Raw genomic sequence first — 22630 nt, 5'->3', positions numbered from 1 at the left:
TCCTTGGGTGCTGGTTGGGCCAGCCTGATGTGGGGTTGGAGGGGCGCTCGAACTGAGGACTGTCTAATTGCATTCACCTTCCGAGAGGATCAGGGGATTAACTGCATCAGAAATTGCTTCATTAACAACCCTAACAAAAGGTGTCATTATGTTTTCAATTAGTGCCTTTTATCTGAAGCCTTCCACAGGCTTTAAGGACCTCTATCCTCTGTTCACAGGCCTGTAGCTTCTGCATCGCAATCAGGGATGTAAGCCTCAACACTGCCGGCCCCTGGCCTCGCGCCTGGGGGGAAGGGCCCCTCCCGTGGCCGCGTCCCGGGGCGCCCCAGGGCCCGCCTTGCTCACTGCCTTCTTGCCAGCACGTGGCTCGTCATCAGCACTCAGGAAAGAATGGAAGCCACATCCGTCTGTATTGGGGTCTTTAGCATCCACATGGGGAGGCTCGCAGCTGCTGGGGCTCTGCTGTTGACACGGTTCAACACACCCACGAGGGCACTCGATGTCCTTCTCAGGTGGGTCAGCTCATCACGGGGGGAAAGCTACCCACCAGAGTCACCGCTTTCTCTTATCTAACCTAAACCACCTCTACGTTGTTTACAAATAAGACGAAACAAAACCCAGGTCCCTGTTTTCCCAAAGACCTGCCTTACAAGATGTTCCATGAGGAGGGTTCCTTGACCAGCAGGCTTGGGAAACTTGCGGTCTGCTTGCCCCCGCGGTCCACGAAACACATTAATCGTGTGAGGCTCTCGGTAAATCCACAGAAAGGAATCTGATCAACGTGCTTTAACCCTTTACCTCCCAGAGCTCTTTTCTGAGGGGATGCCCGGGACCGCTGTTGAAGGCATAGCTTCAAGCCGTCTGTTCTCCGTTGCTGACGCGCAGCACCCGGCACCACAGTAATTCTGCTGGTCCCCGAGGCCCCCTGTCAGCCGTGAGGGTTTCAGCACACGGGCTGACCCCTGGGCACTGAGCAGTTGGGACCTGTCACAGGGACCAACCTGGCTGGAACTTCCCTGCTAACCCGCCAGCCCCATGCCTGAGGCCAAAGCTGCACTCAGGAGAGGCTACAGAATGTCAGGTGCCCAGTGAGAAACGGGAAAGAACAATTAAGACCGTCAAGGGGGTGAGAGCCGTGCATTACGGCGGGCGTGCGGCCCGTGCGCCCGTCCGCGAGGCAGACGTCCCTCAGGAAGGTGGCAGGTCACAGTATCCTCTGGGGCCTGCACAGCCCGTTGAGGTGTCCCACACCTGGGGAGCCCCTGCAGAGGGAGGAAGGACGCTCGCTCCCCAAGCTCCACGTGTGGTCACATCTCACCTTGTGTGTGGAGTGGGCGGACGAGGGCTGGGCCACCAGCAGGCGCACCACGGCATCCCATCGCTTGGCCGTCTGGCGGTCCCACGCGGTCACGGTGAACGCCACCTGCTCGGAGGGGATCCGCAGCTCCCGCGTGGCAAAGACCGTCCCATCTGCCTCTACTTTGAAGTCCAGGCTGTTGGTCTCATACCGCGTCCCCTTGGTCCCCAAACAGCTGCTGAACGTGACTGCAAGTGGAAAGGGAGACAGGGTCAGGACCGGCCCGGCGGGCGAAATGGTGGCTCAGACGCTCACATGGTTGCTTTTCAGCCACGGGTTCTCAGTCTCCAAAGGAGCAACAAGGGGAAAATAATGATTAACTGATTTTTCGACCTTCAGGTATTGTGTTTTATCCCTCCCGCTCCGGGAATTAGCTACTGGCCTTTGCGGAAGGACATAAAACAGCAAAGGGTGCGCTGTTCTCCTGTCTAACCCGCGGCTGGCCGCTCTCCGTCTGCGCACACCCACCTCCCGGTCTGTATCCTTGGGTCTGTGAGTGACGCCGCGGGGGTGCCCGCCTGAGAACGACCCACTCGGCCGTCCCCCCACTCAGCCCCTGCAAACCTCGTGCCACCAGCTCACTTGAAAGGCCCCACGGATCTGTTTCCACCCCAAGAGGGCCAAGTGCAGGGAAGGAGCCGGGGAAGGCGGTGTTCTGACTGGGGCTTGAATCTGCTGTGTTCTCTGGTGCATTTTACCACTCAGGGACCCAACCTGACCCCCGCGGACTCGGTCAGGGCGGGCTGGCGGGACCAGGGGCGGCCAGGGCCTTCCGCGGCGGGGACACGGGGTGGTGGAGGCAGCCAGTTTCCTGATGCCGTGGCGCGTAGCTTTGCTCCCCGCACAGGAATTTGGCATCGCGTCTCCATCCCCTCCCCGTGACTCCATCATCCTGCCACCCATAATTCCTGGGCTGGGAAGGACACCTCGGGAGCCGCGCGTTCACCGGGACCACATCAGTGCACTTGCAGCTGTTGCCAACGCCACGCTAAATGAGGGGGTGCCAACAGCTGGTGTCACATTCCGCTGATAGAAACGATGGGTCAAGTTACCTAGTATTTATAAAAGTGTGGGTATCTCAGCAATTACGGTGGGAGGATTGCTTTTTTAAGCAATTTCACTGTCACAGCCTCCATGATTTAATTACTATTTATTCCAGAAACTAAAAAAAGCACTTTGCTGTTCCATTTGATAAAGCGTTTTTCCCCTGTGTTCACCTTTTATTGTTGCTTGCCTTGAAATAATAAATGATGTGTATGTTCCCATATCTCGCATACTTCACTGCAGACATCTCCCCATTACCTCCCACTCATGGGTTTGGTGTAAAAATGTTTTCAAATGTGATGATGCCAGGAATTTCTGCCCCGTCTGGCCCGAGAGGGTGGGAGTCGGCCCCCCCGGGTGCACAGACCCGGTCCTTGGATGCTGAGCACAACCGGGGCTTGGGTGGGTTGTGGCTCTGTGGAAATCCGTCCCCTGATGACGACGAGGGAATAATCGCATTTCCTTTCAATTGACAAGAAAACCCCACACTGTTCTCATAGTACCACTCGCCCTGACGGTGAGCAAATTAAAATCAACAACCAACAGCGCATCAGTCATTCCTGACACCCAATTGTCACGGACAAAGATAAACATGACGGTTCTATGAATGTTGGGAGAGGAGCCCAAAATACATAAATAAGCTCCTTTGTTGTCTACATGCGAATTTCTAGTAACACTAACAGCCTTGGACAGCGGCGGGAGGGCTTGCATTTCGTCAAGATTAAATGTCGACACCGTTGTATTTAAAACAAAGTCGCAGAGTTTGGGTGACGTCGAGGGAAGCAAAGGTGTGGACCCAGCGGGAAATTCAGAGCCTTGGGTACCGGGACCCTTCAGACGACGCAGGTCCCCGGGGGCGGGGAGACACCAAAGAGGTGGCCATCAGGAGGGCTGGGATGTGCAACCTGCAGCAGTCAAGCCCATGGCATAAAACCAGCGCTTCCCCACGGGCGTGTTCACAAGATCTTCGGGGGCTTTAAAGTCGACGTCTTTCCAGCCTGTCTGACAGGGACTGGCCAGTTTCGCCAGAGCAGAGCCGTGGGTCTTGGGGAGGCCGCCTCTTCCCCTGGGGACCCTTATGGGCACATGGAAGAGCCTGGCTGCAGCCACCGGTCACCTGGCTTGTTCTCGGGAAGGGGTTGCCCCAACTAACATGGTGCTCATGGGGGAAGGGGCACAGATGGGCACGGGGCCCTGCAGCCTGGACCCCCTGCCACTCTGGCATGCAGGCCTGGGCACCGCATGGGGCTTCCCCTGCAGATCTCAGAGTTCTGGAAAGCCAGCTCCACGTGGCCCAGAACACCTCCTTCTCCTGTCCACCCTTAGGGCCAGGGTGCCGCTGCTGGGCCCGCGTGCCCTCGAGCTCCTCTAGACTGGCTTGGGACAGCACTCAGGGCAGCCAAGCTTTGGGACTAAGGTCTGTGTGATGGTGGGTGTGGTCAGGAGCCTGTGGGTTTCTGGCAGGGTCGGCCTCGCTCAGTGGGAAGCAGCTGGACCCCAGGGCTACACCAGCCCCACTCACTGGCCCTCACAGTGCACCACCCATCCCATTCTGTCTGGAATTCTCTCTGTTCCTTGCCCGTGTCCGCCTGGACTGCCAAGCATGTGAGGGCAGGGCCGCTGTCCTGGCTTCCCGCCGTGTCCCGGGGCTGAGGACCGTGCTGGCATGAAAGGAGGCGAGGCCTCCCCACAATGCACCCCTGCTCCCCCACCCCCACCGGCACCCTGGCCATGACGGGATGGCCGGTGTCGGCCCAGAAATGCCACACGCCACAGCGAGGGCACCCTCTCCCTCAGCCCTGGGGAGAATGGCGGGGTCTGCAGGAACCACGGGGAGGCGGGAAGACACCTCTGGTCCAGCTGAATGTAGACGGTCCCCGCGGGAAAGAGCCCCCAAGGCTGCTGCCACTAGCATCCCAGGCCGTGAGGGTGAGCAGCCCAATATTAACATGTTCAGTCAATACTTTCCTCCACGTATTTGTTTTTGATCTCATCTCTCCCTTAGTTTTCAGAAAAAAAATTAAAGTCCCATGAGATTCTAGAAGAAACGTTTCCCTTGATGTTGCAGATGAAACCAGCAAATTCGGAAAAGCTCCTGCTCCGATTAGATTCAGGTTGTGCATCTATCTTGCCTCGACCTGGGGCTCTCCGGGAGCTGGCCCGCCTCCCAGGCGCTGGCGCTCCGCTAGGCACAGCTGGCGGGTGGCGTCCCCGTTCTGCGGATGAGGAAACGGAGTCCCAGAGACACTGCACCTTCTTGGAGGTGGCAAGAGCCGGAGGCACGGTGCTGCAGGCTCCCCGACACCACGCTGAGCTGGCAGGGGGACGCGCTCTCTTTTTTTTTTTACGATTTTATTTATTTATTTTAGAGAAAGAAAGAGAGCACGAGTGGGAGGGGCAGAGGGAGAGGAAGAGAATCCCAAGCAGACTCCATGCTGAGGGTGGAGCCCAATGCAGGGCTCGATCCCAGGACCCTGCGATCATGACCTGAGCAGAAACCATGAGTCGGATGCTCAACCGACTGCGCCACCCAGATGCCCCCAGGGCGACTCTCCTTCGACCGGCTCTGGGCGCACCTCGGTCCTCGAGAGGGAACTTTGTGCCGGTGTTTGGGGAAACAGGTCGTGGGCGGCACCTGCAGCTGGTCACTGAGGCTGCAGCGCCCCAGGCCCCCGGTGAGTCGGGCAGGCTGTCAGCAGCCCCAGCCCCTCCGGGACGCCGGCCCCAGCACCACCCGTGGGGGGGATGTCACTTTGTGGGGGAAGGCACCCCCCGCCCCGGGGCTCCGCCGAAGGAGGCCTGCGTGGGAGCTGCCTCCGTGCCCTGGGGCCACGACGCGGGATCGAAGCGCTCCTGCTGCACGCGGCTCTCTGCGGCTTGCTAATTACTTCCATTAGTTTTAAACACGCTTGACAAGAGACGGGAGTCCTGAGAGACATGAGATCCAATCATCTAAGTACACATGGCCACGGCCCCGCTGCCTCTGTTCCTCGGCAGTGGCGGCTGCACAGCCAGCGCTGGGGAGGCCGGGAGCGGGGCCTGTGGGCAGGACCCGTGCCCTCTGCCCGCCCGAGGACCGGCCCCGGGCCGGTGGGGAGGCGAGCTCCTGGCCGCGCCCGGTCCGGCAAACACCGCTGATGGCCGATGCCACCGCCCCGTCCTGGCCCGCGTGTGCCGTGGGGTGGGAGTGCGCTACAGCCATGCCCACGCCGGCCCGGGCCCCTCTGGGGTACGGCCTGAACCCAGCTCTGTGCTTGACAAGCAGTGGCCTCTCCGAGCATCTGTCTCTGTCCCTGCGGTGGCCAGGACGAGCCTTGCCCGGCGCGGGATAGACAGGTAAACGCCTGCTTGTCTGACACTGTGGACAGGATGCACGTTACCCTTTAGAGCCTGAGGAGGAGATAGGCCCAGGGGAGCGACGGCTCTCGGCCACGGTCACACAGGGTCGTTCATTCCACAAACAGTGCAAACACGGCGCCTGCCTCAGCAGCTCTAAAGGCTACTCAGGACGCACCAGGGAAACACGAGCGCCCGCCCTGGCTGGACACCGGGGAAGGCCGAGCACCCCAACATGCAAGGATTTCAGGATTTCACTTCTGCAGCCGACTCCCGGCTCCCCGGCCCCTCGCCAGGAGGTCCGTACAGCCAAGCGGAGTCTGATCGGCATTCCAGGCTGGTCGCCCTCCGGCAGGGACGCTGCTGCTGGTCCAGATAAGGGGCAGGGGCGCACCTGCCCAGCCATCTGTCACGGACGCGGTCTCCTCCGCGCTGTGTACATGTTAGTCTCCACCATCCGGGCATCCTGACTGACACCCACTCAGGGGGCCTATTTAAGCGGTTGGGCTTTCTGTGGCCTCCCCTGCCCCAGGGTGGCCCCCTGTCTGCTACGTCTCCCAGGACCCACGTGGATTCTGCTCCCCCATGAGGGGCCCCTGCCCTCCGCACACGCAGAGCCCACCCAGGTGGGAGCCTCACTCACTCCCATTTACAGACAGGATTCGCTCATGGAGATGTGACAGTCAGCAAAAGCCAAACACAGTCACTGCCAGGGAGGGGTTGGAGTGTGGGGCGGAAATTAACCAAGTCGTTACATCAGAAAGGCAAGGCTCCCAAGGGAGGCACGCCAGTGGAGAAGGAGCCAGGTTCTGGGAGAGCCTGACTCAGACTTGGCAGGGCAGGGAGGAGTGCTTCCTCTAAGACCCGAGGAATGAGAGCGCCCCCGTGAGGCTTGGGCAGGCCACACGGACAGCACGTGCAAAGGTCCTGTGGCAGAGGCATTTCAGGGTCTCAAGGACCTGAGAACTAGCGTGACTGCAGCAGGGCCTGCTGCTGGTGGCCAGAAGGTAAACAAGCAGGCAGTGGCCGGCCACACACTCCGAGGGACAGGCTGAGGGAGGGGCCTCTCCGAGTCTGCTGACCTGGACACCCACCCTTGGTAATCCAGGTAATCCCCACCTGCCTGGAGCTCTCCCTCGGGGGGCGGGGGGAAGGGCCACCTGGCACTCAGCAGCCTCTGGAACTGAGGGAGGGTCCTGAGTGGATAGGACGCCACTTTTTGGGGCCAACGTTAAGAGAGGGTCACGACCTTTTCTGGCCATAGGAACAGCCCAGTGAGCGGAGTTGGGAGCCCACCCTTGCGACTTCAGAGGCATGTCCTCAAAATCTAGCTACAAAGTGGCTCACAGGACCCTGAGCAGAAGGCTCCACAACCCCCCACAGACCCGTCTGCTGGGGACACAGAACTTCAAGGACCAGGAACAGAAGGAACAGAAGGAGCGAAGGAAGAGGAACAGGTCAAGGGATGTGGGCGAGGGTCCCTCCAGCAGGGACACACGAGCTGGGGGCCTGGGCAGGGGCGTGTCCAGGGCATTGGGAGACAAGGTCATCCCCAGGAACCTTAGGACCCACCCACGCTGGTCCTGGCGCCCCCGCGGGGCCTCTCACGGGTCATCCATCCAGCTTGGCTGCAGGCCCTGACGGCATCTCCCTAAATGCCCTGCTGCCTATGCGGCCACCTGGTGACCGTCCCCACTGCCCATGCCCACGGGAGAGGTGCTGCCAGCAGTCGGAAGGCAGACAGGTGGTGGCTGGGGGAGGAGGACGGGAGCGGCCGCTGACGGGAATGGGGTAAGACGTTTGGGAACCACATAGAAGTGACTGCTTAAGATCGTGAACGTACTGAATGCCACTGAACTGTTCACTCTGAAATGGGGAAATTTACGGCATGTGAATTCTTTGTCCCTAAAAACCAGTTTCTGGGGCTCCCTGAGTCCCCAGTTCCTGGCTGAAGGACTGACAGGGGAGGGATCTCCCTCCCCCCAGAGGCCTCAGGACCAGCCCTCGCCCCCCGCCCTCTCCCTCCCTGGGCCCGTCTCTCACCTTCCCTGTCCCACGCCACAGACCAGAGTGCTCATGGTGGGGGACGGGGACAGATGCGCTGACATCGCGGAGAAAGGTGCATGATCCCATGGGCGCGTACAAGGTGCAGAAACCTGGGGTCCTAAGTGAGGGGCAGGGAGGGCACGCAGGTGTTCAGGGACGCTTCATGAAGTGGCCACATCCGAGCTCGAATTCTAGAAGCTATGGCACAGTTGCCTAAGATCTGAGGGAGCCGCGTGTGTCTGTGCGGGAGCCCTGCATGGCTCCCAGGAGTTTCCAGCATTTCCCAGGAGTGTCCCAAACCCACAGAATGCCAGGACAGGAAGGCACCATGAAAATGAACTGCGCCAGCCCCCCGCTGCATTGAGAAGTGAACCGATCTCGTTGGAAGACAACTAATTACGTTCTGGAATGCATCCCTTTATTTGAATAATTCCACGAGCTCTTACTGACCCCCCACAACACGCCATCCTTCTCCCTACGGGCCCCGGGCACTTTTACTATTTCGTGAATTGATGCCCCAAATGCAAAGCATGCAGCAAGCCTGACGCTGTTACGTTTTTCTTAGAATTTCGTGCATTCATAAAATTTGTAGCTGGTGCGAATCTCACGTGTGAAAACTGTCTTTTCCAAGTGCGGGGATCTGTGGCTCAGGGTCCGGGCTCTGGCCGGTCCTGAAATCTGAAGATCGTGACGGTTTGATGCTCACTGTATGTGGTTGCTTTCGTTTTTCCAGGATGGAGCCAAAATCTTGCTTAAAAACGCATCCCCTCCTCTGCCCTGGCCTTGCTGGCTCATCGCTGGCTCTCAGCAGACGCGTGCAGCCCTGCTCATCCGCGGCGTATGCAGGAGATGGTCGCCCATGAAAGGAAACACGGCAGCCCCCTCCCCGAGAGGCTCGACGTTTAACCCTTTACCCCCATCACGTTTAATTGCTCGTTGGGTGAGAAGAGTGAGGCGGGTGCTGGTGTGCTGGGACCGGTGGGGGGGGGCGCGGACCCGCTTCCTCACCGGCAGCAGCAGGCCTGACATTTACAGGGGCGGAGGCTGTGTCTCCTACTGGAAATTGCGTTGTGGTTATGAAACATGCCCTTTTAGTATTTTTCTTGTTAGGTGAACTGAGAAAGATCAAATGAGCCAGAGGTGAGCTTGTAGCTGGGACTGTGCTGAGGCTAAGTTCACCCAACAGAGTCTGCCTGCCTGCCTTCCTTCCTTCCTTCCTCCCCACTTCCCCTTCCCTCCCTCCTTTCCTCCCTTCCTTCCTTCCCTCCTTCCTTCCTTCCTCCCCCCTTCCCCGTCCCTCCCTTCCTCCCTCTATCCCTCCCTTCTTTCCTTGCTTCCTTCCTGCCTCCCCCTTCCCCATCCCTCCCTCTCTCCTCCTTCCTTCCTTCCCTCCCTCCCTCTTTCTTTCCTTCCTTCTTTCTTTCCTCCCACCTCCCTCTCTTCCTTCCTTCAGACCATCCCTCCCTCGCTCCCTCCCTCCATCCTACACTCACTGCACCTCCATGGTCCAGGCACCATCCAGGTGCTGGGGAGCCGGAGGGGGCTGGGGCAGCCCTGGGCAGCAGGAACTTGGAGTGAAGATCAAGGTTGGAAAGGAGGTCATGGGCAGGGGCCCTGGGGAGGGCCACGCTGTGCCGAGTGCCCCGAAGGGTGACTCTTTTCCCACTGATTCTCCAGAGTAAGGCCCCTCTGCAGGGACCCATGCCTCAGGGACGTGAGCCCGAGGCTGTAGCTAAAGTCTCAGCGAGGACAGCCAAGTGGCCACCGCGGGCCCCACTCGGACGGCTTTCAGCACTTCTTCCAATTTAAAGCCCTGCCCCCTGGGTGCTGTGGACAGGACAGTGGGACAGGACAGCGGCTGGATGCCCAAGGCTGCTCTCACCCCCGCCCCCCCACCCCCTGCCCTGCCCTCTGACGGCGGATCTCCTCCCTGTTGGCCGAATGCTCCAAGCACCAAGCCTTGCCTGGAACACCCTTCACCACTGTGTGCACCTTCTCCGAGGAGCCTTCCAGCATTCATCTCAACTGCTGACCCCTCTCTCTTGGAGCTTATTCACTCCTGGGGCTTCCCGGGGGCAGGGGCAGGGCGATGAGCGGCAGTCTGCCCCTTCATCCTGGACATCTTTAGAGTTTGCGGGGCCAGGTGCTAATAAAAAGCAGACCGCGGTTTGGTGGGTTTTATTAACGTGGGCCGGGCATGCTGGCGGTGCTCGAGCAGGACACTCTCAGGAGGGGCTGGCTCGCAGGCCTCAGGTCTTCTGCTCCAAAGGCCCAGGCACCTCCCGCAAACCTCGGGCAACTGGGCCCCCGGTGTGTCCTTCCAGGCTGTTCTCTGGCCTGTGTGTTTAAGCACAGACATGCGGCTATGCGCGCCTCTTTTTCCACACGGTCTCCCGATGGACCTCTGCCCACGGGCACAGCAGACCAGCATTCCTGTTTGTGGGGTGCAGAGAAGGCAGGGCCGTGGGAACTGCGCAGTCAGCACTGACGACTCGGGAAGGGGCTGCCCCACCAGGCTGGGGCCCCGGGAGCAGTTGGCCTGAGCGGGGCCACCCGCAGACATGCCCGGACCTTGCGAAGGTCCCTCTGGGGCCAGGACGGAGCGCGGGGACTCGTGGCTGGTTGCATCTTCCTCTGCTGCCATTCTGCTCAGTGCACGTTCCCAAAGCAGCCATATGTTTACAAACCTTGGAAAAGTGTCATTTCCAGCAGCGTGCGGGTGAACCTGCTGACCCTCTCCAGAGAAGGACGCCTTATGCCAACCCCACACTGTGCAAGTGAGGAAGGGGGGTAGACAGGCCCCCCGTGCAGACGGCTAGCGCACATCACCCAGGAGGATGCGCCCTGGATGTGGACGCGGGAGCTAGGTGTTCATGCGCCAGATCGTGCTCCTGGTGCTGCAGATGTCCTAGTGCTGGGGGTCCGAGGCTGCCCTCCGCGAGGACCAGGACAGCCCGCCCCGTGGACAATATGTCCACAAGATGAACATCGTCAGGATTTCAACTGGGCCTTTTAAACTTTAAATTGATGTGCTTTCAAACCAAAGAAGACCCTTCCTCCCTGGCCTGAAGGTGCCCTGGCCCTTTGCCCGTTAGAGTTCCCAGCTCCCGCCTGGGTCACACATGTTGTCCCGTTGGAACTGCCCCACGGCTGGCTCTGTTTGTAAGGTTCTGACAGGAACCAGAGCCTCCTCTGCGAACCTCAGACCACAGACACAGGCCCCTCTCCTCCTGTCCCTCGCCTCCACACCAGCAGGGGCGGCGACACACGGCTGAGCTAATTCATTTTAAATTGGTTCAGTGCGTTCTTCATGTCTGAGCATGAATAATATCACCCAAGTTTGTTCTGTGCAGAGTGTGCACGCGCTTCTGCCTCCCAGCAGCGCCTAACCGTCTCCAACGTCCTAGGAGAGAGCGGGGTGCACACTCTCAGGGGTCCTGTGTGGTGCAAGCATCTCCACCATCGGCCACGCAGGCCACCCGGCTTGTCCCCCTGCTCACGGTCCACGGCTCAGCCACCCAGGCCTTTTTCTCCCCGACGTATGTTAGCTTACCTCCACGCTGTGCACGGGGATGCTCTCTCCTGCCCGGCGCCGGCCACCCTTCCAGCCCCCGTCCCTGTAGCTTGTTGGCCGCTGTCCTTTATGTTCCCAAGGCTGCCGCCCTGCTTGCTTCATCGTGGCTCCAGCCACTGCCGCCAGTCCGCAAGCTTGAGCCTCCCCGCGACCTCCAGCACCTACCCCCAAGGTCGCCCGGCACCCGGTGGGTGCCTGGGAGAAATGCACACGTTCTGTTTCCCTTAGCTTCAAACATGAGTATTCAGTGAACTGAGGAGCCATGAGATGACTCGGGGGAAACTCAGATGCAGATCACTACGTGGACGAAGCCCATTGAACAGGCCACACGCTGCGGGACCCCAACGCTACGGCGTTCTGGAAGAGGCACAGCTCAGGGGACAGCAGAAGAGGCCAGTGCTTGCCAGGGGCTTGGGGTGGGGGGCGGGAAGGACTCCCAGGGCAGAGAAAATACTCTGTGTGATGCTGTAACGGTGGGTTCATGTCACTATGCATTTGTCCAAACCCATGGAAAATGCAACATCAGGAGTGATTCTAATACAAACTACGGGCTTCAGTTAATAATCATCCATCAGCACGGTCTCATAGGCTGTAACAACATCCCACACTAACGCAAGGTGTGAATGGTGGGGGGAACCATGCAGGGGAGGGCGGTGTATGGGAACTCCCTGCACTTCCTGCTCTCTTTTCCCATAAACCTAAAATTGCCTTAAAAAAAAAGTCTATTAAAAAATGGATATTCACTATCCATTAGACATTCCTTCTCCAGAGAAAACCCACAGTCTCAAAAATGTTAAAAATCCCATTTGAAAGCAAAACATTGAAACCTCTCTCGTGTCATTTCATTTATGGCAGGGAGCATAAAACCTGCTTCTCCCTCCAGGTTTCTTCCTAATCAATCGAACGCCACGCTCGAACCATCACTGACTTCATTTCTCCGAGGACAGTCTTCCTGTCCGAGAAACATCAGCCGAGGTGGCAACAAACCTGTGCCCTCCTCTGAGTGACCCGGTCCTCCGGCACAGCCCCAAGCCCCACTATTGCCTCGATAGACTCTTGGCGACCTTACTTAATATTTATAGTGCTGCGTGGAATCTGGAGGCCCCGCCGGGAGGAGCGGCGTCTTGGTGACTCCAGCGGCATGCGTGTGTGGACCCCGCCTGGGACCCGGGGCGTGAGACAAGTCCGGGACTGGTCCTGGGCTCCCACTCAGAGCGAGAGTTCTCTAGGTTCTGGTACTAATTAACAGTCCTTTGTTGGAGAAAACAAAGGCGCGGGTGCGTTGGAGATGCGGACACGGAGAGGTGGGGAAAGATTCAGGATCCAAGGAGGGCTGTTTATGGCACAATTCTTTCCCGAGCGGCAGTCAAAACCGCCGTCTGAGCTCCTCATTAGTAAAGCCCAGAGATGCCCCATCAGAACGGAGCGTGGAGACTCTTAATTGGGTGACATCTCCAGTGAAACTCGCCCTTCCACACCTGCAGGGGCTCGGGCAGGACCTGATGGAAGCAATCCAGCCAGGCTGGGGGCGCGACAGGGCCCCGTTAAAACACGCCACAAGCCGCCGCTGGAGGATGCCGTCCTTCATGGTCTTGACTGCTGGTCGTTCCCACGCTAGAAAGGAGGGCTGGGGAGGGACGTGCTTCCCAGCGAGAGGCCAGGGCACGGGTTCCGCCCAGGGTCCCTGGACGGAGGGAGGGAGGGCCATTTGGTGCAAATCTCCACGTGTGGGGATGTGGGAGTCATCCTAACAGCCACAGATGTTGGGAGTGTGGTCCAGGATACGGGGTTCCTTGAGAATCCTTGGGGGGCGGGCATCCCTGTCTGGACCCCTGCCTTCTCATCCAAGGTTCTGGGAGTCCATCTGATTCTTTGGAGAAATAGGGGTGATTTTTTGGCTATTAAGAAAAGAAGGCTATGTTTTTATTGAATATCTGAAACTAACATTTCATGAACTATTGTGAACGAACATTTTGTGAATTTTTTTCTTCCTTTCATTCATTCAGTCTTGACCCGCTTGTCCACTCAGGTGTCCTGCCAGGCACCAGGAGCACATTCCCTTGCTGAACCCCCACAAACCCTGTGATTTCTGTTTTCTAAAAGAGCAAGCTGAAGAAACAGAGAGTTTCACTGACCCCCTGAAGTCCCCAGCCAGCGAGTGGCAGAGCTGGTGTGGGCGGGGGCTCCTGGCTTTGCTGCTTCCTGACCCCCAGGCCCCCTTCCCTCTGTTCCAGAGCTGACCGTGGTCATCCCTGAGTGACAGAACCAGGAGGAGGAAGGGCTACCTGGTTTCCCAGGATACGGGATATTCTATCCTACCTCTCTTCCACTGTTTCACTATGATGAGCTTCACGTGTGAAAACCACACACAGGTGTCCATTCACAGACAGACAATGGACGGCTCGCCCCTCCCACCCTGTGATGGATGGCTCGCTCCCCACAACGGACGGCTCGCCCCCAACAACAGACGGCCCGCCCCTGATGCTGAACGGCTCGCCCCCTGACGATGGACAGCTTGCCCCCCATGATGGATGGCTTGCCCCTGATGATGGACGGCTTGCCCCCTACTATGGACGGCTCGCCCCCCGACAACGGATGGCTGCCCCCCCCGCCCTGCAATGGATGGCTGGCCCCTGATGCTGGACTGTTCGCCCCCTCCCCTGGAAGACAGACGGCTCGCCCCCGCCAAGATGGATGGCTCACCCCCGATGATGAATGGTTCGCCCCCCCGAAGACAGACGGCTCACACCCCCACGATGGACGGCCGGCCCGGATGCTGGGATTGGGCCGCCGGGCCCCACACATGCCGGTGGCTGTGGGAACGAGTGGGTCTCCTGTTTCACAAGCGCCCCTTGGGCAGGGCCTGGGCTGGGCTCCTGTCACACGCGAATGCCGCCCACGGGAGGGGAGCTGGAGGAAGATGCTGGAGCCAACAGCCAGGGCTCAGGGGAGCCGGGCCTGGGGTGCCCTTCCCAGCCGAGGAAACAGGACCAGCTGTTTTTAGAGCCACAGCCTCCCTCTCGTCAGCGTCTTCAGGTCAGGACCGAGCTAATGAAATCGTTCGTAATTAAGGCCCAGGTAGAGAGATGGCTCCCTTTCTGTCCCCAGAGGCCACGTCCCCTTCCCCCCGCCCGCCACGTCCGCTGTGCAGGGGTGGGGCGCGCAATTCCCGCGGGCCTCCAGACCTGCTTATGATTTTACTCCATTTGGGGCTGTTTTTTAGAAGCATCCCTGCTCTGGCTGACTCACCCATTCTCAACTTCTTCTCACAACTCCCACCAAGCTGTTCCAGACACCGGAGGAGGTCGTGGTATTTGAGGCCCTGGGAAGGCTTGGGACGGTGCCCCCGCTGACCCGCCAAGAGGGGCTGGAATCCAGAGGGAGCCCCGGCTCTGAGTGTGGGATCGGGGTCCCGCCTCCTCCCTGCCCTGGACCCTGAGAAGGCCTGTGGCCACCACGGCCCCATGTGGGCTCAGCATCCGGCAGAAGAAGGAGCAGATCCACGGGATGTGTCTGTCCGTCTGCCATGTCCTTCCGTCTGCCGTGTCCCTCCACGTACTCACTGGTCTGGCTCACCCTCCCATGCTGCCTCCCTGGGGAGCCTCTGTTCTCCAAAGTGGGGAGACAAGGTGGGCAAAGCCAACGCCCCGTTATCATAGTGCTGCCGTTCTAGTTGGGGGGGACAGAAAATGGGGATGCCGTGGGACGGCTTTGGGGGCTTCCAGAGTTCCGGGGAGGAATAGGCAGACAGGGCGGGGGTGGGGGTGGCGGCAGGGACGGTCAGGAAGGCAGACTCCTGGCTGTGGGCAAAGGGGACGGGGCAGGGGACACACGCACACACATGCACACCTGGGAGCAGTGTGTTCACACGCGCATGTGCTCTCCAGCAGCCCTGGGCGGCCTGCGCACACAGGGCCCCTCCTGAGCAGGGGTCTGCAGGGGCAGAGGGTACAGACGAGAACACTAACTCATCCGCACCCCAAAGGTGCTAGAGAACGTCTTCTTCTGGGCCTCCACACCACCGAACCAGCAACCGTGTAAGTTAAAAACACGCACATAATCAAAACACTCTGTACCCTTTGCCCTGGACTGAAGATGGACATACGAGGAGGGACATTTAGAAGCACGAGGCTGGACATGGAACCCTCCAGGTTCAGGCTACCAAAGTGGATGATGTGGACCACACACAGCCCCCGCGGCGTGGGAGAAGCCCACTTGCTGTTGTGCTGGGAGGGACGCCGGATGTCCGCGTTGGGGCCGACTGTGGGGTGCAGGTGGGCAAGCGCCTCCGGATTTCGCAGGAGGGCGTGGGCACCCCGGGACCTGGAAGCCTGAGGACTTCTCCCCATGGCTCTGAGCTCACAAACTCTGAAGGCTTCGGGGTTCTCATGGGAGCACTGACCGGAGTCTGGGCAGGACGTGAGGGTCTGAGCTCTGTGGCTACAACGGTGGTGCCCCCCAGCCCCTGGCCAACCACCAGCGTCCCCGAGCGAGGGTGCACACACTTGTCACGCTGGCATGGGGACGTTCTCTGTGGGCGCGGGGGACGGCTGGATACGGCGCAGCGTCGGGACCGTTAGAGCTCCGGGCCCACCCTCCCGGCGCCGGGGGCCCCACTCGCCCAGCACATCCCCAGCTTCGGTTTGCTGGGCTGAACGTAAACATGACCCTGAACTTGACCAGCCTGCTCCCGCTATAAATACGCCTGGGCCGCCTGGAATCCAGAGGGAGCCGTTTTTCTAAAGTAAATAAAAAGGAACTCGGGAAAGACAAACACACGTCTCCTTCTCTCAATCACGCTGACGACCCGGACTTCTGCCTCTGGGTCTCTCTTCATCAGACCTGGGGGTCACACTGACTTTGAGATATCTGGGAACCCCCCTTGAGACGAGCAGACCCTCGGGGGGGGGCCGTAAACCGAGGGTGGAAGCATCTGGTGTCTGCCCTCAAGGCCCCTGCTTTCCACGGGGTCTGGGCTGGCCTTGGGCAAAGTGCAGACACACTCTCAGGAGCCTCACGGGGCAGGGGAGGGAGCCGATGCTGTTCAACGGGCACGCAGATACATTTAAAATGGTAGCCTCTTGAGGGCTCCATGGTGCAAGGTGCTAGGAGAGCCCCAAGAGGGGCCCGAGGACGGGTCCCCATAGAGGAAGAGCCTGGATGAGAGCAGGAGCTGGTCCAACCTCACTGGGACAAGGAGGACAGTGCCCTAGAGGCCCAGGGTCCACCTTGTGCTGGGCCCACCTGGGGCTCCACAAGGCCATGGGGGTGCCATGGGGGCATCACGAAGATGTTCTTCAGAAAAAATGGGGCCACAGATGGTGCCCTCTGAGCTCCTTCCAGGAGGGGCCTCTGACCACACTGTGGGCTCTGTGAGTGACTGGGGTTTGGGGACACATTTCCTGGACTCATGACTAGAAATGCTTAGTGGTGAGGGGTGAATTCTCCCCCAACATGGAAAGAAAAAACATGATTCTTCTTTTTAATGGTCTTTGGGCAGCAGAAAGCCCACCCCAGGGAAGCGAAGGCCTCGTGCATCTGTTGGGTGGGTCCTGAGCCAAATCCTGTTTCTAGAGAGCCGGAAGGAAGTGGTCACACATTCCTTTTTTTTTTTTCTTTCTAAATTTTTCTTTAATGTGATCTCTACCCTCAATGTGGGGCTGGAACTCACCACCCCGAGATCAAGAGTCGCATGTTCTACAGACTGAGCCAGCCGGGCACCCCGGCCATGCATTCTTTATGCGTCACATCATTGTCGAAGGAATGTCCGAGGAACAGGGGTCCAAGCTGGCGGGGGCGGGGCAAGGACATGGTTTCACGTCTGTGACAGTGGTCCCTCTGTGTCCCTCAGGCGAGAGCAAGGGAGGGCCTGGGACATCCTGTATAACTTACATGGAGGGTTGGTAATTCAGAGGGTATCAGTCAGCATGAGGTTCGGTTAAGTTGAAGTAACACACAGCTCCCAAACCACGTGACAAATGGCTGTGGGCCAACTGGGAGGCTCTGCCCGGGGAAGCCTCACTGGCCGTTTGTCCCCTCCTGGGAGGGGTGGACCTTCCTCTGCTCCATTGCACGGGTCAAAGCAAATCCCGGGGTCAGCCCTCACGGCAAAGTCGCGAGGAAGTGAGACCCTGCCATGTGTCCTGAGGACAGAAGAGCGACTCCGTGTCACTAATATTTAACGTGGACACAGCAAGGTTTGCAGTGGCTGCCCGTGTGACCCTCAGCGGTGCTTGGCATTCCCGCCACAGTGTGTAGACGCCGCTACTTCTCCGAACTATGATGTCGTCACGACAATGGCGCTTAGAAAGATTCGCACCCAAAGCAAGTCCTGCATCTAAAGAAACAATTTTAGCGGCTGTCTCCAAAACCGCCCGCCGTTTCCCCCGAGCCGGGCACACATGCCTGTACGTGGCCCTTCAAAGCCTCTCCGAGTTTGTTCCTGTTTGTTCTTCCCACCACATGAGCTGTTGGATCCCTGAAGGCGCGGACTGTGGTGTTTCTGCTTTCTATCCTTGAGCAAAAGAGTGACCCACACCGTCACATGCCCCGTTTCTCGGCCGTGAGCACAGTGCCATGTCTTATCACCTTCCTTCCTCTTAACAAAAGCAAGGTGCTTCCCTACCACCGTGTCTTTATCTCAACAGTCAGGGTTGCAAAGTGTAGCTTAATTTAAAAAACAATTACGAGTGAAACACCAGCTCCCAGGAATTATCCATTCTTCAGAAGGAAAGAACAAAAACGGCCACGGAAAGCCACGGCCCTCTTGTCTGACAGCGTTAGCACCGTGTTCACAACGCACTTCAGGGATGAGAATGCCGACTCCCTCGCATCTGCCCCATGTATCTCTTCTGGGGGACGGGAGAGAGCAGCTCTCAACACAGCTCTGTGCATATTCCACATTTGTAACTCTCAAGGCTTTGTGATTTAAAGCAGCAATTACACAGAGGAACAGGGTAAAGACTGGGAGAAATTATCTCTTTGGGTCGGGAGGGAAGGCAGCGAAGGAAGGTTAATGCTTTGGTGAAATATTTCCACAGTTATGTTACGCAACCATTTTGCAATATCCCTAATGTTTTTGCACATTACATGCTCTTCTGGGGGAAAAACAGCTTGTGTTTTTGAGAGCAGGGAATAAAAACCTAACAGGCCTCTGCGGCTGACGTGTACCTTGGAAGACCCTGCAGCCAGGCTCCCCGGCTTGGAGTGTTCTTGTGCGTCCAGGCTCTACATGGCGGGTGCGTCTTTCCCTGTGTTCGTAATGAGCAAAAACTGCCAAGACTTAAAAAAAAAAAAAAAAATCTCTGATTAGAGCCCACTGAAGCTCACCGTGATATATTGCTTTCAGACGCAAAGCCATTTGGCAGCAGGCAGCGTTAAGAAGTTGGATACAGTTTGGTCACCCGCTTCTGCCAGCACGCCTGTCAGCCCCAGCGCGGCGGCGGGGGGCTCTCCACACCAGGTTCCTCGGACTTAGAGACCCTCGTGGCTGCTGGCTGCTGAGAGCAACGTGTCGCTGTGGTTCGGGTGGCTGTCGCTTCCCCGGCTAACCAGTGCCCTGGGAATGGCGACATCAAAGCCAGGAGACAGAGTCTGCCTTCGACGTAACACGGTGAATCACGAGGTCTGAGAGTGAGCTGCTGCTAGAAGCCCCAGCATTCCCGGGGAACGTCCTCCGAGGCCAGAATGCATGTCGCCGTGCAGGGGCAGCGGGAGGGGGCACGCGGGCCGACGGGCTTCACCAGGACCGGCCAGCGACCCGGGCAGCTGAGGGCACGGTGCTTGGCACCTCCACTCTTTGCACAAATGCGAATGTTCTGCTAGGGTCCTCGGGCATCTGGCCGTGCCCAGGGCGGGCAGCGTGGTGGCGCTTCTGCCGTGAGTGGCTGGGGTGGGCCGTCCCACACCACGGACCAGGATCTGGGGTTAGGCAGCCCGGGCACCACTCCCAACACGGGATCTGGCGGGGGGATGGAGATGCTCCTCTTGCTACACCTGGTGTGACCCGAGTCGTGTCCTCCAGCACCCCAAGGGGCCCTGTTTCTGTGGCCCCCACCTTGTAGGAAAGAACAAGGACAAGAATGTGGCTTGACCTCAGGGATGGGGGACACACGTAGGATTTGGGGAAGGTGCAGGTTGGTGCCTCCCCAGGAGTCTGGCAGCATCAGCCCTTCTCCCTTGTGTCCTCAGAGAGGGCAGCAGGACCTAGTGATTCTTCACCAACCCTCTGCTCAAGGCCGGACGCACCTTCCTTCTCAGCAAACCCTGCAAATGTCCAGGGGCAAGGGATGCAGGCCTGTGCTGAGCACATTCAAAAACATCTTGTGTGTGTGTGTGTGTGTGTGTGCATATTTTGTGCATTTGCCCAGATAGCATAAAGAATGGGCTCTTCTGAAATGTCAGAGTGAGAAAAGGGGTCCAGGGCTGGCTTTGAGGAAAACAACTCTGTTCAACGGACCCTGGCTGCACGGAAGCTTCTAGAGCCTCTCTTGGCCTTAGTTGCCCAGTCTCAAGTCCCAGGGCGTCCCTGGTGAGTCAGGGGCGGTTCGGCTATTTGTTTCCATTAGTTCATTAACATTAAAAAAATATGACTTCCTACCCATTCAAGAAGGAACTCTGGCCACTGCCAAGAGGCTCACTCTGTTGGAGGCCTGGGGACAGGCGCCCAGCACGGGCCGGACACGAGGAGCACTACTGTGCCTGGGGCCACCTCCTTCATCTGCGGTCTCCTCTCCCCCCCCTTGCTGCCCTCCCCCGCTCAGACCCTGCCATGTGCTTATGGGCCGTCCCTGGGAGTGGACACTCCAGCAGGGCCAGCCATATGCCAGCAGGACTGTTTTCTGCACAAGCGGGTTCTGACATGTGAGGCTTTAGGTGAGGAGGGGTGGAGTGGAGAGAAGGGGATGAGGAGTCGGGGTGGAGGCCAGACGTCGCACACACTTACTCGGCTGCCATCCTGGCCTCCGCCCCCACCGCCCCTGCTTTAGCCTCATTTTGGACCTCTGACCTCAGAACCGTAAGGTAATACATTTGCGTTCTTCAAAGCCGCGAAGTGTGTGGTTCTTCCTTACAGCAGTCCCAGGAGGTACCATCCCTGGCAGGCTTGCTCCCGGAGGGTGGGCCTCCCGTCCCAGTGCCCCAGAACAGAGCCGAGCACGCAGGTGGCACACGGCGAGCGTTTGTTGAGTGACTGAACGAGCGTGCACCACCGTAGCTCCCCTCGTCGGCAGCGCTGCGTGCACGTCTGTTGGGTGCACGAGGCTCTTGCCCACCCTGGCTCCGCACGGGCCCCTGCCTGGCCTCACCAGGGCCCAGCACCCCCTCCTCAGGCTGCCACCTTAGCAGTCCGAGAGCCCCAGAGGCGGGGGCTATGCGTCTCACTTGGCAACATCCCCGCTCGTCGATTTGCATTGCTTTAATTACGAATTGCATAAATACACACTTGAAGCTTGCCAGGAGGGGTGTTCTGCCACAGGAGAGATGACTCAGAAGCAGCATGAAGACGGAGGGCCTGTCCTGGCTGCAGACTTACTGTGCTTCAGTTCATCCTCCGGAACCTTCCACTGTGGCTAAATGCCCTCCTAGGACCAGGTGCCCTGAGAGCCACCAGCTGCGACTTCTCCAGAATGCTGGGGCTCAGAGAGGTGAGCTGACTTGTCTGAAGATGCACAGCCAGCTGGTAGTAGAGATTTCTGGCCACCGATTTTTCTGGAAAGTTCTCTGGTTTGGTTATCATTTTAGTCTGGGCTGGGGGAAACCACAGAGGGGAGGGGAGCTGGCCGAGCAGCTCTGAGGGTTGCCGGAGGCCCAGCCAGCCCTGCCTTCTGGACTCTGCACCCCCCAGCCCTCCCAGGCAGCCTGCAGACAGGTGAAACCCACCCCCTCGGCTACCGTCTCAAAGTTCTAAACTCGCTGCTGGTGGTAAACTTTCCACTAAATACACAGATGGTCCCGCCCGATCCTGTTAATGAAAATCTCTCACATGGCTACAAAAACAGACGTGATCATCTGTTTTCCAACATTTTGAAAAAAATCTACAGAGGTGTAAGGTGCTACACAAATGAGAATGATTAGCTTGTGCCATCTGTGAAGGGAGGGAAAAGAAAAAGCGCCGTCCCTGCCGGCTGCATCTGCTATTTCTGGCTCTGGGGAGATGGAGAGCTGCCTGGCGTGTCCAGGGAGGAATACTGCCAAGGACGTCTCCATTGGTGGTGCTCTTTTGCTCTCGTTTACCCAAGAAAGACATAGCAGCCCCACCACCTTCTGGAAGAGGCCCTGCTGGGCTGGCAGGTGTCACACAGGTACTCACACCCTCAGGGGCAGGTGCTCTCTGGGCTCATGGCTTGGGCAGCCGGACCTTGGTCTGGTGCAGGGGTGGCAGGAGGTGGGGACCGGGGTCCTGGGGTTCTCTTTTAGCTCCACACGCTCTCCATGCACCGACTACCAGGCAGGTGCAGTCCTGGGAATGGTGCTGGCCCAGGCCTGCCCCGTGTGTGGAGCCTGCATTCAGGGAGAGGGCAGGCCCCGAGCAAGGGACCCACCCGAGCTGTCTAGTCCATCTGCGGAAAGACCTGCAGTTTGCTTTTTAATCAAATCTCCATCACGCACTGATGCTTTTGTAAACTACAACAAAAATGAGTTACCAGGAAAAGACTGCAGGCAAGACGTTGCTGCAAGTTTCCAAGCACTCACCCTCGATTTCTGTGGGTATCTGGCCCGGATCTGTAACAAGCAGTTGGGTCTGGGGTCCAACTGTGATCCCACTCTGAGAAGTGCTCACAGCAAAGGCGGCATGCCCCACGTGAAGGCCAGGAAAACAGAGCCACGCAGCCGGGTACAAGAACAAGGGGCCCTTGGCCAGGAGATCCTGGGGGGCTTTCTGAAGGAGGCAACATTTCAACGAGACCCTAAGGATGGGAAGGGGTGGGCTGCAAACACCCAGGGCAGTAGCTCCAGGCAGAGGAGGGTCTACAAAGGCTGTGCAAGGCCGGAATGGGAGCTGGGACGAGGGTACCCAGGCGAGGAGCTGGGAGGCTGTCAGTGCCCAGAGTGTCAGGAAGGGAGAGATAGGCCCCCTGACTGCAGCAGGGTTCTGGGCACTGCCTTCACCCTGGTGGGGGATGGTGGTGGCTTCAGCCCAGGCAGAGGCGCAGGAAACAGGGCAGTAGCATTCTAACCTGCTGAGGAGGCCAGTGGACTGAGCTTCCAGAGGACTGGGAGTTGGGAGGGGACATCTGGGACAGCTGGGAGTGGGGAGGGGACATCTGGGTCAG

General features: G+C 58.6%; 1 protein-coding gene across 2 annotated transcripts in view; it reads right to left on the bottom strand.

Annotated features, from left to right (window-relative positions):
* CDH4 (cadherin 4) overlaps positions 1-22630 on the bottom strand; it is a 522175-nt gene that overhangs the window by 143426 nt on the left and 356119 nt on the right. For both annotated transcript variants that reach the window (XM_035025504.1, XM_035025503.1), the window contains exon 3: positions 1319-1545. In XM_035025504.1, the coding sequence (XP_034881395.1) occupies positions 1319-1545 (227 nt within the window). The remainder of the gene's footprint in view (positions 1-1318; positions 1546-22630) is intronic.

Source organism: Mirounga leonina, unplaced genomic scaffold (assembly GCF_011800145.1).
Source record: "Mirounga leonina isolate KUSES-001 unplaced genomic scaffold, KU_Mleo_1.0 Mir_195, whole genome shotgun sequence".
Classification (NCBI taxonomy): Eukaryota; Metazoa; Chordata; class Mammalia; order Carnivora; family Phocidae; genus Mirounga; species Mirounga leonina.
Note: the sequence above shows the minus strand (reverse complement) of the source record. Positions and strands in the feature narration are given on the sequence as shown.